Source organism: Mastigoproctus giganteus, chromosome 6, assembly GCF_048544385.1.
Source record: "Mastigoproctus giganteus isolate SK-2022 chromosome 6, ASM4854438v1, whole genome shotgun sequence".
NCBI classification, from domain to species: Eukaryota; Metazoa; Arthropoda; class Arachnida; order Uropygi; family Thelyphonidae; genus Mastigoproctus; species Mastigoproctus giganteus.
The window spans coordinates 89,274,639-89,289,628 of NC_143580.1; the positions used below are offsets into that span (position 1 = coordinate 89,274,639).

General features: G+C 37.4%; 1 protein-coding gene across 1 annotated transcript in view; it reads left to right on the top strand.

Moving 5' to 3' along the window:
- The window catches only part of LOC150084458 (cell adhesion molecule Dscam1-like), a 435,843-nt gene that overhangs the window by 76,427 nt on the left and 344,426 nt on the right, over positions 1 to 14,990 (top strand). The window contains exon 2 of the mRNA XM_090376242.1: positions 4,813 to 5,136. Coding sequence (XP_090232368.1) covers positions 4,813 to 5,136 — 324 coding nt within the window. The remainder of the gene's footprint in view (positions 1 to 4,812; positions 5,137 to 14,990) is intronic.

The window sequence follows — 14,990 nt, forward strand, 5'->3', positions numbered from 1 at the left end:
GAGAGAGAGCGAGCGAGCGCGCACATCAACGTTTCTTGTGCAATGTAATATTATGATTTAAAACAAAAAAAACGAAGTAGGTTTTGTGAAGGACATCTTACCACGTGAAATATTTAATAAGTTTACTGGAACGATAAGACAGTTATTAAAATAGACCAAACGGTCCCAACAACCAAGGCTACGTTGAGGATTTGTGTGCTGAAACCCATCTTTGGGCCTTGAATTTTAGTTTAAGATAAAATTATAACTACCATGGAAGATCAAAATGTGCTGCAGGAGATACCTAGCTAAGCTTGCTGTATCCTGCAGCACATTATGGTGTTCCGTTGTAGAGTTACTTTCACATTGAAGTATCTTTAGTAAACCTACTTAGAAGCAATTTCATGCAATGTGCTTCTGAATTTAATTATAAAAAGCTTGTATGTTTAAAGTAATGCCACCTGTTTTAAACGAAACTGTGTTAATCTACATTGAGTAAAATAAAATTTCTGATGAGATGCCACCTCGGTTGGTTGTTTATCTCCGGCTTAGGCCGTGAGGAATTGTGTAAAATCTTGGTACCCACCTGTACTTTTCCACTTTACAATAAGTCTCGTTTATTTATTATTTTGGTTATGTATTTACTTTTAAGACAGTCAGCAGAAGGCCGTTTCACTGTGACAAGAGTAGTATTGGAGAATCAGAACGTATTCCCATCAAATTACCATATTCATTTATTAGTGGGTTGAATAATATAAGCTTCTTCTGAGATTATACAGAATTTTATATGCGAGAGGCACTTGTGAATAATGCTTAGTCAAACAACCCACACGATAAAATATTCTGAAACACTACGACTTAATTTATACCACTGATGAACATATTTTTGTACAGTTGAATCAAGCACACTAAAAAGAGCAATGCACGAGTAAGGTGGACACTCCTGTCACATTCTCTAATAGGTTTAAAAACACTTTGTATTATCTTGTTAATAAAATGTTATTGCAAACTGGGATGAAATTTAATGGCAACCTAGTAGAATTATAGTTAGAGATCTTGCAATTAGTTTCCTAACTTCTGGTACACAGTATACAATGCCTTGCTTTCAGAATTCCATAATCCGACAAAACTTATTCCACTTACGCACTCCGTAAACTTCAGAGTAAGCTAAGACTTCCTAAAATCCTGGATGTTTCTTGCCCAAATGTTCACCGAAAACTAAGTATTCCACAATGCACTGTTTCTGTGCGGTGCATAGATATGAAAATAATTAGTCCGTAAATCTTTCAACATTGACCAAGAAGTTAGTGTAAATGAAGTGGGCTTGCCGTGAACGCAAGTATTTGAACTCCATTGAAGTTGAAAGCTGATGCCATTAATTTAAATAATTACATCTGGGGTCTTTAGCTCAGGGTATTATGTAACGTTTGAGTCTAAAAGCAAAAGTTTTCGAACTAATTCCCGGAAAGCAATCACCAACACGACAACTGAATCAACTATAAATGACAAAAAGCGTAACTTTCCTGCCTGCAAGTAGAACATCTTAACGCGTTCAAGGTGCTCATCAATCCTCTGACCGTGCAAGTGTTCCAGCATACTTACTTGGCTAGCGTATTGTTTTGTCGAGTTGAAAAGTGCAAGACATTAATCAGCCGACTCAGTGTAAAGCACCGTTAGTGTCTAATGAATGTATTAGGGGAGTAAATCCATGCCAATGAATATTCGGTCGCCAGCTTTGTACATTAAGTTTTATACACTGACTCGACAAAAGTGACATTTATGTGCTAACCAAAAAAGGAAACGAAAAGAAGAAAATGCTGCTTGAAACACTCATAGGATAGACACGAGACTAAACCTATAATCACTGTATGATTTATCAAAGCGAATTGTTTTATTCCATTAAGTGATGGTTCAATTGTGTCACTGGTTCCTAAAATCTCTAAACGCATAAAAATGTTTTTAACACATTGAACTACATTATGGGAAAAAGAAGTCCAATATGTTTGAATATTTAATATTTTAGTGACAGAGAAGTGAATTCTGCAAATAGACGTCCAATGATATATTATGTGCGTTTTGATAAATTAATAAGTGTAAGTGAAACATCGTATGATTATTTATTCGTACCGCAATAACGTCTACTTTCTGTGATAAATGTCTCTCATATATTTTCTTGAAGATAACCTGGAGAAATTCAAGTCTGGTATAAGCAAATTTCTTTTGTTCTTACAGTTATTCAACCAAACCATGATATTGGAGTGATTTAGTTTTCAACACACTATTGTTTTTACAATGATAGCAAAAGGGAGCGAGTAACGTTGGCTCTTTAAAGCCTACTTGATCTGTAAGTAGGCTTTAAACTTACAGATGTAATGTCCCATTATGTTTCATGCACCGATGTAAACCTCAATGGCAATTCGTTATTATGTTGTGAGTTTATTTACTCTATTTATATCGCTGATGGCATTTCTAAAATTAAGAAAGAAATAAAAATAAATGTACTCGAAAAAAACAGTATACTGTACCTTAGGCAAGAAAAATTCGTTTATATTCTAAGCAATCAATCATCAAACCTTAAAAACCTATAGAAAGCCTGAGCCACTAAGAACTGCAGGAATTTGAAGACCGCACACAAAACTCGAAACGTGAATGCAGCATTAGTTATGTTATTGTTTTTACATTAAAGCAACTAAGGCTATGAGGAATTAGTGTATTGTGTCTGTAAATTACGTGGATTCTTTTTTTTTCGATGTGTCTGTTTCGTAGAATTAAAATATCCAATTTTCGGGACGGGCTCAACCCTCACCTAGACCAAGGAATTCAACCAAATTCTTTAACTCAAGGTGCGATTTGAATTCAGACCTTTTCTACTTCCTATTGCTGCTGCTGTAATTGTTGAAAGGTTTTAAGCGCATCAGTGACTTAGACCACAATCCGCCTTATATATTATGTCTGTAAATTGATTGTGTTTTGTTTTTCTGTGGTTGCGTTTCCTGTCTGGTGGGAGAAAATCCGAGTTCTACGTAGAAAAAAGAAACCATGCTCCCCTCGCCTAAGACTGACTGATTAATCTCCATGTGAAAAAAAATCCCATAATTTTTTTTTACGTCATTGAAGGAATTTGAACCCTGGCTTTTCCACTGGTTATTGGGGACGACGTGCTTATATGCACTGAGCAACCCTTGAGCGGCTCGGTCCTTTTCCGCACGGTTTGGTAAAAGAAACTAATCGTAACCGCTGTGCTAATTGAGAAGGCGTTTTGGAAGCGACAAAATATATCACTGAGGAAGAAAAGCAGCGAAGAAACTTGTAGCTAAGGGATCTTTATCTTAGGCGCTGAATGAAATCTAGTGCCCTGTCAGACAGACCATGATTTTGAACGTTCAAAATTAATTAAGTTCAAAATCGTTTTTCGAAAGCATAGGCTGGAGTTAGAGCAAAGTGATCTCAGCAATATAGCACAAATACTCTAAATTTAAGTGAAGATACCTCAAGCAAAAGAAATTTTGCAAATATCATCACTTGAATACAATACAAACTCATACCACTGCAAGATCTGAAAACATCTGATTCAAAATAGAGATGGAGAAAAAAAAATCAGCAAATGAACGGAACTGTGTCAGCCAGTTGTCAAAGTTTTCTACCAGAATAGTCTTAATTCTGAGGAGTAAATTATAAACCATCGATCAAATTTTTCCTTCCCAATCACTTGACATTTTCATTTCAGAAGCGTGGCTAGAAGCAAACCAGCATTCGACAGTCACTGCAACTGGTTTTAATGTTCTCATTTTGTAAACAAATGCAAAGTGGGGTAGCATATACAGGAATGCCAAAGACGAGATTTTCGTAGCCTATTGCAGGAACGTGTCTTGACATTTGAAACCCTATTGTGGCATTGTTGATGTAATCTCACTGATGTTCAGGAATGCTTTTTCCTGTAAAGTAACAGTGGGAAATGTTTCCTCACGGATGATTCTTTTTAATGAGTTCAGATTTCAGTAACATTAACGCAGTGATTGTTATTTGTGAATGGCGGACAGGTCTTTGTCATGCAAGTTGCTGCTCACTTCCTTAAGCAATACAGCCCACTTACGAACCTTCTTTTGGAAACACTGTTGTTTCTACAGGCAAGTCCACAATATTTTCTCGGGAAATTAGAGCAGTAAAACAACACCTCCAAAGGCACACTGCCAACCGTTAATAAAGTAAAAGTAGTGTCAAATCTACGCAGAGTTTGTCTTAATCTGAAAATGAATTTGACTTAAATTCTCCGTTTACACTTACTTGTACAAAAAGAATCGAACCCAGACTTTTTCCATAAAGTGTAGAACAACATTCACAGCCAGTGTAGTCGCGAGAACGGTGCTCTCTATTATTTTACTTTTATATGTGGTATATTTATGAAAGTATGCCTATGCTGGACCATAAAATTTTCTTATTATTTCCTACGATGGTGCACAATCTGTCTGATTTTTAGAGAATTATGAATTCCACTCAGAAACAGTTCAGCTGAACAAACGCCTCGATCTCTTCTAATTGTATATGCATTGCTATTTCTATAGAGTCGTTTAATATTCGCTCAATTTACGCAAAGGCATTACTAATAACTGTTTAGAAGTTTACCATAATTTTATTTTAGCATTAATTACAATTTAAAATAATTTGGGTGAAAAAAAGAAAGATAATTGTAATTCTCTTTAGATAATCATCTTCAATCATCAGATGCTAATCTGAAAATAATGGAATTTTTTCATATTTATAGTAATATATTCTTCATTAGTCGAAGTAGCCAGAGAACACTAATTAATAAAAAAAAATCTTTATTTTATTCAGGTTTATCGGAGGAGCACGACAGTCAACAAGGTCCAGCCTTTATGCACGAGCCACCAAGTCACGCTGATTTCAACAACAACACTGGAACAATAATACCATGTTCGGCACAAGGTAGTCCAACTCCACTTATTAGCTGGACTCATCAAGACGGAACTCTTGTTCGAGACGTACCAGGATTTCGTCACGTACGATCAGACGGATCGCTAGTTTTCCCTCCTTTTCAAGCAGAGGATTTCCGACAAGACATTCACGATGCTGTATACAGATGTCTAGGAACAAATATTGTAGGAACGATAGGAAGTCGGGAGGTTCATGTTAGAGCAGGTATTGTCATTGCTTTCAATTATAAAAAGATTACCTCTCGTTCTTAAAAGGAAACAAAAACGAAATTTCTCTTGAATCCATTACTTTCATTCTATGGAATGTTTGAGATTTGAAACGAATGTTGTGTGGAGCAAAAAATAACTATTTTAGTTATTTAGTAGGCACCAATCTGACTATTTTAAAGTGCATAAATGAACATTTTGAAGAAATATTTATTTCAGAAGGATAAGATAAAAATGGATCACTTACAGTTTTAAATATCTGATGACAGCTGATAATTCGGATTCTCTCCCTCTCTCTCTCTGTCCATACTGTTGAGAAACGCTTTACAATAGACAGAAGCGAAGCGTCTAGGGGTTCAGATATTAGAAACTTTTAAACCTTAATTTTTATTTCTAACGGTTCCCAGAACTAAGTATCTCTTTATACAGAGTGAACTATTCGCGGGTCTTCTCTCAAATAGCTTACTATTTACATTATTATATTCAGATAACCTTTTTAATGAAATGGTACATGAATATCTTTTAATATAAAACATTGAACTTTTCAAATGGCTATACTTTTATTTCTGTATTATTTATAAAGGTATAAAAATCCATTTACGTGTATCAATTAGTAAAATTAAGGAAAAGAAAAACCACATTATCTAAAAATGGTCTCCATCTCTCTTGCATTCGTCGGCCATAGTACAAAACAACTTATATTTTTACCGAGGCTGAACTGAAGGGAGAAAAATCTCGAAAGATATAATATGAAATGTAAAATTCCAGGGCGAGCTGTGTTTTAATATTTCAATGTATTTTTAGAATGAAATACTGTGAATATTTCTTTGGATTATAACATACAAACAAGAACTCATTATGCTTTTACACCAACGTTCAATCCCCTCCCCCGAATATATCAAAAGTATAATCAAGCTTCCATGCAATAGATCTGCAAAGATGTGCTGTTGCATTCTCGTTCATTGGTTTCATACACGTCAATGTCTAAAGCCTAACAACATCAAATATGAGATATAATGGGTTTACTGAACGTTGTTAAAATAACTCTTTTGAATATTTCCGACAGCCTCTGAGGATTCTGATAGTGGAGAGTTTTCAAGCATGGTTATATCATAATTCATCAAGTAGCAGTTACAAGTAATTAGTTTTATGAATTTTAATTTAGATAATTTTTCTTTAACGGTAGTGGTAATGTAATTTAACTCATTTTCATGTTCTGTAAATCGTCACTAAAATAAGTAATTTCTGCTGAAATGAGTTGAAGGCGTTTGCTATCAATACAAAAATACCTTGAAAAGTTAAGAGAACTATCTCAAGTTTCAGATGTTGTCGAGATTTTTTAAGACAGTAATTATCAAAAAGAGAATTACGCCAGGGCGTGGGATGCTTGAAAACAGCTATTTAGTGCGAATAATGATATGGATAAAAATGCAAAAAACATAATGATGGTTAAAGTTAATTTCAACTCTTTTGGACAGTTGTTAGCTGAACTTGTGATTTACAAACACTTTTTCATTCCCGTTTCTATTCTTTGTTAAAAGCGTCTGAACTTCCGAATAATAACCAGTCGGAAAGTAGTTAAAGGATTTTTCCCAACATGCAACTTTAACTAATGTCCGCTACGATCTTTTTATTGTCCACAATGACACTTTCCTTAAATGAGTTAGCGCAGTAGAAGAGTTTAGTACAAAAAATGAATGCCGCTTCGAACTCTGGAATGAAACTTCTGCTGTGAACTAGATTTTTTAAGAGAATAGACATGGGTGTCAAGTGTGCTGTCTCGCCTGCAACAACACTTTGAACATCAAACTCGTTGACCTATTTACACACGCATCCATCTGGCTCAGTTCGACACCCTTCATTTTGTATGGCTTTAGGTTTTCTCGTTTTCGCTAGCCTTCATGTTCTTTCACTGGATTTTGCCTTGACTTTTCTATTAGATTGATCTATCATTTTATTTATTCTCAGTGTTTTTCGATTTCACTATTTCTTTTTAATGCGTCTAATCATTCCGTTTAATTGGAAAATTTAACTTTCAATGTATGAAAGTTAACAAATCATTTTAACTTAATTGGGCATTTAAATATCTTACAAAGCATTTTTCATTTATTTTGGAACTTTTTTCTGTTTAGAGTCTTTATTATAATTTTATTGGTTAAATGTTAAATATAATCTAATTATTTTCTTACAGCTCCACTATTTAGAATATTCTTTTGCCACGACTAGTTTAGACAATTATAACCTTGCAAGATGTGACAAAACATCGAAATGCCAAATAATTATTTAATTAGGGGCTTTAATTCAATTGCCATCTGTCACTTATTTTAAACCCAAAAAAATTCAATTAAGTTGCTGGATATACACGACGAGAATGAGGCAACAAATTAATATTTAAATATGCGGAAACTGATTATGTACTGCCATCTGTTTTTTTTTTTTATTAGGAAATGTAATTTTTAATAAATGAAAATGTACAATGTATTGAGGCTTTTATTATTCATTAAATTCTCAGTACTTATAATAAGTATGTAATCATTTTCTTGGAGAAATTCATTAGAAGAGTGTTTAACCAAGTAAAGAAAAATTTCGTGATGCAGATGGGACTTATACGGCATATTAGATCGAAGATTAATGACAGTACAAATCATTCTGCCACCACAGGGTATTATCAACGTTACACCAAATAACAAGCCTATTATGACATTAAGATATATCTGACAAGGGATACCACCTATTTCTGAAAACATCTTAAATTACAATGTTTTTTTTTCTTCCTTTTCTCTTCTAACAGAGGTATGGAAATCTATCAGGAACTGAAATGTTGAAAATCTCAATGCATCACTGACTGTAAACAAACAAGCACCGTAATTTTAATGTCACGGTAGTTCTAACTTTTTTTTTCATCCGTGCTTCATTAATAAAGGCTTCTGTTTGTTTAAGATCATTTGCAAAATACTTAAAGTTTCTGAAAGGAAAATGAAGAAAAATATGAATTTATTATGAGGATTTTTTTTAAGTATTTAAATTGCTAATGAAGCCTTGATGGACAAGGTTTACATTTTTTTTCAGGAGAATTTTAATGATTTCATCTAATAGGAATAGGACACGCTTGGTTAGTTCTACAGCCTCGTTTTTCTTTTAAATGCAAATTTCAAAAAAGAGTAATAGGTTTTAAATTAAAAAGCCCTACTTTAGTTGTTTTTTTTTTTCTATAGACACCAAGAAAGGTCATATGAGGGCAGTTCAAAAATGACTTGAACATTCTGGTTCAGAAATATTGTAAGTGTACACCGATAACCGATCTGGTGCCTTTTTTGAAGATGGAAAATTTCACTCAGTCCTAAATCTGTTTTATAATTTGTATTGTATATTATCATTCTCACGTTTCTAACATAATTGTTATTATTATCTTTTTCTTCTTCTTATGGGTTTCCCCCATCCCGCTACGGATACTGCGTCCGGTTACCATTATTGGTCGAGGAACTCTCTGACTATCTTACAGATGTCCAGAAATGCGAATTTCTGCAGTTTCTTGTAGGTGTTCTCTGGGGGGCCTATTGCTACTAGGTTTTTATGGAGGCTATTTGGCACCACCGTGGATTGCCACGGTGATCGGGATGGCCGTTACTTGTTCCTTATGACGTCCTGTCTGTATTCCTAATCTTTTCCAGGAAGAGGAGGATGATGTTGACGATGTTAGGCACCGCTATGTCGAGGAGATAGGTAGTCTTATCCTTATTTGTCAATGAGGGTTATGTCTGATCTGTTGTGTAGATCATCCTGTCTGTTCTTATGGTGTGGTCCCATTACAGCTTGTTGGCAGGGATCTCTAGTATGCCCCGAGGTTCGAACTTGTAAAATGGTATACTGTCTTCGATCAACTGGTATTTCTTCGCTAGCTTTTGATGTATTATGGTGAGGACCTGGTCGTGTCTGTGAGTATATTCCGTCTTAGTGATCATTCGGCATCTCCCACGGTGATGCACTCGGTTGTTTCTGGTGCAAGGTGACATCGTCAACATGTTTCGTCTCTCGCTCCGCGGTCCTTGGCGATGAATTTTCTGTAGCTTCTGGTATTGATTAACTGGCTTTGAATAGGAATCATGAATATTTCGATCATGGGGAAGAGCTTTCCGCAAGTGAGATAAGAGTTGGAAGCATTATTATTACTATTATTGTTGTTCTTATATTGTTTCTCCCTGACTGAGGATTTCATCTCCTGACGGGTATTGCTACCAAGTACACAGGGTGGTTGTTATGTCTGGTGTTACTGCTGGTCGAGGAGCTCTCTGACTATCATAGATGTTCAGAATTTCGACTTTCTGGAGTTCCTCGTAAGTGTTCGCTGGGAGATCTATTGCTGCTAGGCTGTTTACCCTGTCCCAGAACACTCGCGCTACTTTGTGCCCGCTGCTTCTCTGTTCTAGTTTGGGGAATGATTTCCTTTTAACTACGTACAGTTTAATTGATCAACAATGAAAATTTAAAAAAATCAATTTAATTGATCAACTGACAATACTACACACAACTCAGAGTAGCGTTATTTGCAGAAACTATTTACATTTTTGAAAGAACCTGCGTTGGAACAGCACAGCAAATCGCTTTTTTATTATGTTCCACGTTTCCCTCGGTCAGCTCATCTACTCCAAGCCAATGTACGAGGATAATTCAAAAAATAAGTTACACTTGACTATTGTAGCCCAAGAGACATTTATTGAGGTATGTAACATTATGCAATAGAAAGAACATACCTCGCACTGCTTTTCCACATAGTCACCGAGTTGGTGTAAACTGTTCTCGGAACGTGTGACTAAACGTTCAATTCCCTGATGATAGAAATCCATTCCTTGGTCATTCGGCCACCATCGAACTGCTGTTTGCACCTGCTCATTGTTTGCAAATCGTTGTGCCCCTCAGATGTTCTTTCAGCTTGTCAAAGATGTGATAGTCACAAGGTGGGAGAGTACGGTGGATGTTGCCATGCCTCCCATCCAAAACTTTGGGGCAAGTGTTGTGCGTGCATTGTGTGGCGCGGCATTGTCTTAAATGGGAACAACACCTTTGCTTAACTTTCCAGGCCTCTTGTTTTTCATGGCTGTTTGCAAAGATTGTAATATTTGGTAGTATGAGGGAGCATTAATTGTTATGCCTTTTGCCATAAATTCCGTGTAAACAATTCCTTCACAGTCGAAAAACAGTAGTGAAGTAACATTCTACCTGCCATGCTATTATTATGAACGCTTGCACGTTGTTGTTGGTGGTGGTGGTTTTTAGGAGCATCAGCAACTAAGGCCATATTGCTCTGGGGCTATGCGGTGGTCATTCCCTGACCTTTCCGCATCCTCCGTATTTGGTGGTCAGGGGTTTGAACCCCGGTCTAATCAAGAAGCGTGTGCTACGCACTGCTGCTCCTACCCACCTGGCTACGGAAGCGGCAAACGCTTGCTCCTACACAACTGTTACTGCTACGTCAACAAAACTCGCCTACCGGGGGGCGCACAATATGATCTCCATTCCGCGCAGGCGCCACGTTTGTTGTGGAATTATATACGCCTCCGTAGTCGAGTGGTCAGGAGCGGGAGTACAGTAGCACACGCTCTTTGAGTAGACCGGGGTTCAAGCCCCTGACTGCTGAATACGGTCGATCTGCCAACCCGCACTGGACCAGCGTGGCAGATTATGGTCCATTTCCCTTAGCATGAATTGTTGAGGAGGATTCCATTCTGCAGTGGGTTGATAATGGCTGCACTTTACCTTTTTTTTTACCAAGAGATGGCGGCAGATGTAACTTATTTTTTGAATGACCCTGATCATTGAAACAGTTTCCGTTTTCGAATACTTAGCTTGTGTTGGCTGGTTGTTTAGCACTCCCATTCCCAATCGTAAAATAGAAAGAGAAATCACTATCAATGGAAATATACATATTATGCGTTAAAATTTATAACCACTTTTGCTGCTCGCGGCCACAGGGCCAGAAGCATTAGAATAGCGATTAAGAAGTTATTGCACAGGAGTTATTCATGCTACAAGCATGTTGCAGCACGAGTTGCAACAAACCTCCCTCTCTCCACTCCTCATCTTTTTCGTTTAAATGGTTCATTCTTCACCAGTGTGGGAGTGATACCACAGGTAAACCAGAAAACCAAGAAAGAGAGATTCGATTTTTGTCAAAGTTATAATGATAATATTAACTGCGATTACAGGAATGAAGGATTAAATTTTCAGGAAATTTTATTGATTGTTAAAAGAAATTGTTATTTTCGGACAAATTCTAGTGTTGAAATTACTGTTTTTTATACAAAAAAATATATACATTTTTAGAAGTTTTGATTAAAATTTGTTTTCCTAGAATAATACCCAGAAGTCAAACTGATTCGTCTGCCCAACTGACAAACTTAGAGAGGGGATGGATAGTCGGCCTACGATAGGGCTGAATGTATTTCTGCAATGTTGCAAAAAGAGTTGAACGAGCGCTGTCGATAGTTCATCGAAGTCAGACACGCTGGAAAGAGGAAGACACGAACTTCCAAAGGCAAAAATGTATCCGTATACAAAAGTGGCTTCTGCGAAAGCCACTTTCGTTGAGATTGAATATTGTTGTTGTGCTCACCTGGCCCTTCTCACAGTTATCAATTATTTGCTAGAAGAGGGGCTGCGATCCAGAGTCACATGTAACTTTTTGCCCCTTATTCCTACTTATCTTCGTAATTGTCTTCAGCGTTGTCCTGTTCAGTTCGGTTGGAGGCTACATTGGAGTTCACTAATGTTAAATGAGGAGTGCCGTTTCGGCCTCGATGTAATTGATGGAGGAATGAGCGTCAGAAAACGCCAGGATAAGCGTAAAACAGAAAACCACATGAGGAAGACAGATGCACACATCCACAAACTCCCAATTGTAATGGATTTTGGGAGCCATCGCGTACACTCTGAAAACAGTTTATGTTTTCGGAGGGCAGTATAAGAACCTATTATTACTTTGAAAGTGTAATAAACCCAGTAGTCTCCCGTTTTGGGCGAATATTGTTAACGCGAAATAACACATATCGCCAACATTACCCTATCGGCTATTAATGCCGCGAATGTTCCCCCACTATCTCCCAGATCACCATATCTAACTCAAATGAGCATGTCTGGGACATGTGTGGAAGGGCCCGACCTAAATTCCAACCTACGCTTTCTATTTAGAGGGGGAGTTATAATTTGCTACCAAAATAAATACCAGCCTATAAGAGAACGAAAAACCAATTCAAATAATTTTGAAGGGATTTGCGTTACCTTTTCAAAGGAGCACGTGAAAATACAGTTATGCATCATATACCTCCCACCTGAGCACTCAAAGGAGACAAGAAACGAACTCTATGCTTGGCTTGCTGCAAATCTAAAGCCATCAGTCGACACAATAATAGCGGGAGATTTTAATTTGCCTTTTCCGAAACACAGGGAGGCCAAGAAAGAGCTGGATGCTACATTGGGTGCATTGCACTTAACGCAGCTTCCGACACCAGTGACAAGGGGAATGCAGCAACTTGACCTGTTGTATCATAGTTCCTTAGACATAAGGCTAGCGCAAAACTGCATAAAATTTAAGTCGGACCACAATCCCATTGAAATAGAAGCAGCACTGAAGATACACAAATACATGCAGGGTAACCACACGAACTGGGAAAAGCAAAGTAAGTATCTTTTCTCCGTGAAGTATATTAAATCAGAGGTCATTCTCAGTCACCTGACTAGTTTCAACTGGAATGACCTGCAAGAAAAGCCAGTAGACGAAGCTTTAGAAATGATCACTAAAAAGCTATACCAAACAGCATTGGAAGGAGCAGCAAAAGAAATCAAAATATCTGAGAGAACAAAAGAATGGTTTAACCCACAACTGAAAGCAAGTTTCCTCAGGAAGCAAAAACTGTATAGAAAATGGCAAAGAACGGGTCATCCTGCCGATCACATTCGTTATAAGAAAGAAAGAGCACATTTCATCAAAGCAAAAAGACAGGCACACTGCAGTGTTGTTCATAATAAACTAAAAAGAGCAAAAAGAATTACTAGCAATAGAAATAGCACAGAGAATATGACCGAATGCATTTTCAAGGAATGGGCTAATAACACTTTTAGTAACCTGCATGGACTGAATCAAATTGAGAACACTGATAATGGTAACAAAATTTTTGAATTCCTGAAAGATTTAAACAAGCGAAACCATTCGGCAATAAAGGAACCAACAAGACCTCCTTTGAGTGAAATACAAATCACCAAAGAGAGCGTAATGAAAGCAATCAACGATCTGCCCAATAAGGCCACTGTTGGACCAGACAAATTTCCAATGTTCATCCTTAAGATAAGTAGCCCATTTATAATAGATCTATTACTGCACATCTATCAGGAAATCATTAGGTCAGGAGCTTTCCCGCAAGCCTGGAAAAATTACATTGTAACCCCAATACCAAAGATTAAACACCCAAAATTGGCTAAGGATTACAGACCAATTTCTGTCAGCTGCACCCTACAGAAGGTATTCGAAAAAGCACTGCTTCCCACCATCAATCAACACTGCTTCAGCCATAGACCACCGCATTTGCACTCAGTTATTTCGGGTAGATCAACAATAACAAACTTACTGGAAACCCTTTTTCGCGTGCAGAAAGCACTAAATGAGAAAAAACAAATTGATATTATTTTTTTGGATATCTCCGCAGCCTACGACAACGTCTCAATTCCAGCGCTCATTGCGATTTTAAAGAATTATTTTAATGTAAGAGGAAATTTGTTAACTATAATAACCAGCCTGCTAGAACATAGAAAACTTATTGTTAAGCACCAAAAGCTACAATCTTGCTTTACCATCTCGCGAGGAGTGCCACAAGGGGGAGTTCTTTCGGCTACTCTCTTCGCGGCCGCCCTGGAGCCGTTTCTTGCACGGTACTACAATTTTATAAACATATGCTGACGATGTAAAATTCTTCATCACTTCCAAAGACCATGAATCAGCAGAAGGTATTTGTCAGATGGCAAATAGCACAATCAGAGAATTTGAGAGCTACCTGGATTGCATCGGGCTCCGTATTAATGCGCAGAAGTCTGCCCAAATGACCATAACTTGCAAGCAGAATAAAAATGACATCTCGATCTCTGTGAACGGGTCTAATGTGGTAAAAGTGCACTCTCACCTGGACCTGGGTCTTAAGTGGGATGACAGACTCACCTTTGCTCAACACTTCGCCCATATGAAGACAAAAATATTCGCCGCTTTATGGGCTACTAGACAGGAACTGGTAGGAATTAGGGATCCTCAGCTAGTGACCAAGTACATTTTAATGTGTGTCCTGCCAATTGCAATGTATGCCTCGCAAATCTGGTCATCAGCTCCAGATTCACATTATAAGTCCGTCCTTGGAATCGAGTACTGGTTCTTGCGATGGCTTAACAGAATTGCTGGCCACCCTTTTACTATCTCAAGGGCCATTCTCTACTCAAACCTTAACATCACACCCTGGATGCAGCGGACAATTAACAGGAACATACACACTCTCGCACAAATGCTCACAGGCAGAGTGGATGCTCCAGTCCTGGATAATATTCTAGTCAAACCGCGTGTCACTGCTAGACGTTGCGGGGAAGTAAATAATCCACTGCGTCCAGTCCTGAACAATCTTAGTAGCCTGCAAAGATTCTTCCCATCAAATGCAGCGAAAATATTTAACTCACTACACATAGATGCCGAAAAACTGTGTGAGGATGCAACATACCGGAAAGAGATCTTCCAGGATTCGTACAGACTTACCAAAATATGAATCGGCTGCAAAGTACCAAAGAATTTAGAGTAAAAGAGAAACTTTCTGCTTTCAGAACAAT